A 3,512-nucleotide genomic window follows, 5' to 3' on the forward strand; every position below is an offset into this window, starting at 1 on the left:
AAGATAGTGAGACCATTTAGTAACTGCAAACACTAGAGCTAACAGCTCCTTCTCATACACAGATAAAGCCATGTGCCCAGGGGCTAACCCCTTGCTAATGAAGGCTATAGGATGATCTTGTTGCATAAGAACAACACCAATGCCTGTACCACTAGCATCTGTCTCAACCACAAATGGAATAGCATAGTTGGGCAATGCTAACATAGGAGCAGAAGTGAGAGCCAATTTTAATGCTGCAAATGACTCTGCAGCTTTAGCATTCCACAAAAAGCTATCCTTCCTGAGTAAGACTGTGAGTGGTCGACTAATAATACCATAACCCTTGATAAATTTCCTGTAGTACCCAGCCAGACCCAAGAAGCCCCTCAACTGTTTAACAGTCTTGGGTATTGGCCATTGCTGGACTGCTTCAATTTTCCTAGGATCAGTAGAGACCCCATCAGTAGTGATAAAGTGTCCCAAGTATTCCACCCTTGAGACTCCAAATGCACACTTAGATTTCTTGGCCAAAAGATTGTGAATGACCACAGTGTCAAATACCTGCTTCAAATGTCCCACATGATCTTGCAAATTAACACTATAGATCAAGATGTCATCAAAGAACACTAGAACAAATCTTCTGAGAAACTTCTGAAACAAGTGATTCATGAGGCATTGGAATGTAGATGGAGCATTAGTTAAGCCAAAGGGCATTACTAAATACTCATAGTGTCCAGAATGTGTCTTTAAAGCAGTCTTAGCCACATCCTCATGTAACATCCTGATTTAATGATATCCAGATCTGAGATCAATTTTAGAAAAAATGGTAGCCCCAGCCAACTCATCTAGCAGATCATCTATAAGGGGTATAGGAAATTTATCTTTGACTGTGCACTGGTTCAATTCCCTGTAGTCTACACATAATCTCCAGGACCCATCCTTCTTGCCAACAAGAACTACAGGGGAAGAGAAAGGACTGTTGCTATATTGGATGGCCCCTTGCTGCAGCATTTCATTAAACATTTATTCAATGATATCCTTTTTAATAGAAAAGTACCTGTATGGTCTAACATTTACATGTTTTGAGCCAGGCTGTAGAGGTATTCTATGATCAAAAGCTCCCCTTTGTGGAGGTAGAGATGTAGGTTCAGCAAAGATCAAATGGTATTGATGCAGTAGCTGATCAATAATGGCAGTACTATCAGTTGTGGTCATATGCAAGGCTTGACAGTGCATAGGTTACTATCTCGCACTTGCAGCATAAAGAACCGTATATCATTCCCCTTTAGCCTATTCAAGGACTTTGGATTGGAAACCTTGCAATCCTCAGACACCCCCCTCAGTAAATGAGATTTCCCTTATAATTGAAGGCCATAGTAAGCTCTGAGTAATTCATAGTAATGGGACCAAGTGTTTTCATCCATAAAGCTCCCAAGACCAGGTCATATTTACCAACAGGGAATACAAGTAATCAGAAGAGAATGTTGTACCCTGCAGAATCCATTCAAAACCCCTAACAACTCCAGAGGTGGCTTCCAAGGTGTTATTGCCAAGGCTCACATAACTCACCTTAGTAGGATAAATTTGACACCCCAACCTCTTGGCAGCACTTTCATCAATAAAATTATGAGTACTACCCCCATCAAGTAAAATCTGAATTGGCCTCTTTTCACTATATCCAGTAACATGAATGGCTTGAGCTCCTTGTAAGCCACTTAAAGCACATAAGGATATCATAGGGGTATTACCTTCTCCAGCTGCCCATTCCCCCTTAGGAGGAATCTCCTCAGATTGTTGCTTCATAGTCTCATCACCCTCACCTTCTACAATTTCTAAATCCATCACAAACAATTGCTTAGGCAGGTTACACTTGTGACCAACAGTGTACTTATCATCACAAAAGTAGCAAAGACCCTGTGCCCTCCTAGCCTGCATTTCTGCAGGAGAAATAGTCCTCCTGTTTCTGGCCACATTCACAGTGGTTGGAGGAGGTAAAGCCAGTCGACGAGTTGAGGAATTAGGACTAGGGTTGTGTTTGAGGGTCAGTGGCTCATAGGGAGGCTTTTTGAGGTGAGTAGATGACACAGAGGTAGTATGACTCCTCAAGGCTCTAGCATTAGCTGCTAAGGTTGCTTCAGCTAATCTAGCTAAACGATAAGTTTTGGATAATGTCTGAGGCTCATGCATTTTAACAGGGTTCACTTGTTCCTCCTTCAATCCTCCTAGAAAATAGGATATAGCCTGGCTAACAGTTAGATCACACTGAGCTAATAACCTAGCAAAAGCAAATTGAAACTCCTTCACTAAACCAGTCTGCTTGAGTTGCTTCAGTTCTAGCATAGGATCAGTATATTCCTCACTAAATGTTTCAATCAAGGCCCCAATATACTCATCCCATGGAGGTAGGATAGGCAAATCTCTGCATTTCAAATAGGATTGATGCCAGGCTAGGGCATCATCATCCAAATGCATAGATACTACATGTACCTTTTGATTTGCAGCAGTATTGTTAACTGCAAAATATTGCTCAATTCTATACAACCAGTTTTTTAAATTTTCACCATTGAATCTAGGGAATAACAAATTATGACTGCGATTGTTAGGAACATGATATGGATTAGGTCCTAAAATTCCCTAACCTGTCTGCACATTATCGCGATTCTTAGAAGTGGAGCTATTGTCTCGTGACTGCTGGTGCAGCTGTATTCCATCAATCGAGTTTTTGAGTGCTTCAACCACCTGCAGCAATTCCGCATGTCGATGATCCAAATCAGCTCGCAATTCATCTATTTTCTGATCGAGAATTGAACGCAGATCTAGCTGATGTGCAGCTAGGTCTTCATATTGTTCCTGCCAGTCCAGATTTGCAGGATCAACAACTTTACGAGGTCCCATGGCTTAGCTCTGATACCAATTGATACCAAATTATTGGTATCACGTCGATAATTATAGAGAAATCAGCTAAGAAGGACAGAAATTGGAAGAAGAAATAGAAAAGAAGAAGAAGAAGAAGAAGAAGAAGAAGAATAGAGAATTAGAAAAGTAGGAGGAAATTTTGAATTTTCATTGATATTCAAAAGTAACTAATGAATTATTACAACTAGCTATTTATAGTACTCAATAAGCTGCTGAAAATGTAAAAGCAATGCAAGAGAAATGAGCTAGAGCATCTAAGCCTACTAACTACCTTTCCCGCCACTAACTAATATTTGAATTTGAACTCTAACTAACATAACTAACTTTCAAATAGGCTATTCTTTAAATGGCCTACTCTTCATGGACTCTTGCTGAATTTTGTGTATCACAGAGGGGAGATTTTTGTGGCGGAGAAGGCGCCGAACATGGAGAAACCGGAGGCTAGCATCAACACAATACAATCAATTATCCCTGTTATTGTATTCTTGGAGTAGTGTTTACTACTCTTAGCACCAATTGGACAAAGAAGAAGAAGGAATGGACCTAATTCACTTTCCTCCAATTCAACAAAGAAAAAGAAGAAGAATGGATTTGATATACAAGGAAAAGAATTTTAT

General features: G+C 40.1%; 1 protein-coding gene across 1 annotated transcript; it reads right to left on the minus strand.

Moving 5' to 3' along the window:
- Positions 1 to 765: 765 nt before the first annotated feature.
- On the minus strand, positions 766 to 2,874 carry LOC109219722. The gene is made up of 4 exons (XM_019384195.1): positions 2,619 to 2,874; positions 1,432 to 2,492; positions 1,057 to 1,158; positions 766 to 981 (listed from the first exon to the last, which is right to left on the minus strand). Exons 1-4 carry the CDS (start codon positions 2,872 to 2,874, stop codon positions 766 to 768), a joined length of 1,635 nt encoding a protein of 544 aa, XP_019239740.1.
- Between the last annotated feature and the right edge of the window lie 638 nt (positions 2,875 to 3,512).

This window comes from Nicotiana attenuata, unplaced genomic scaffold, assembly GCF_001879085.1.
Source record: "Nicotiana attenuata strain UT unplaced genomic scaffold, NIATTr2, whole genome shotgun sequence".
In the NCBI taxonomy this organism is placed as follows: Eukaryota; Viridiplantae; Streptophyta; class Magnoliopsida; order Solanales; family Solanaceae; genus Nicotiana; species Nicotiana attenuata.

What these genes read in the sequence shown, in the direction of transcription:
- LOC109219722 (XM_019384195.1), bottom strand. Translation starts at nt 2,874, where the DNA reads ATGGGACCTCGTAAAGTTGTTGATCCTGCAAATCTGGACTGGCAGGAA. An exon ending in TCGCGATAATGTGCAGACAG is followed by an intron (nt 2,493 to 2,618) that starts GTTAGGGAATTT and finishes AATATTTTGCAG; the next exon opens with TTAACAATACTGCTGCAAAT. An exon ending in ATTACTTGTATTCCCTGTTG is followed by an intron (nt 1,159 to 1,431) that starts GTAAATATGACC and finishes ATTATTGATCAG; the next exon opens with CTACTGCATCAATACCATTT.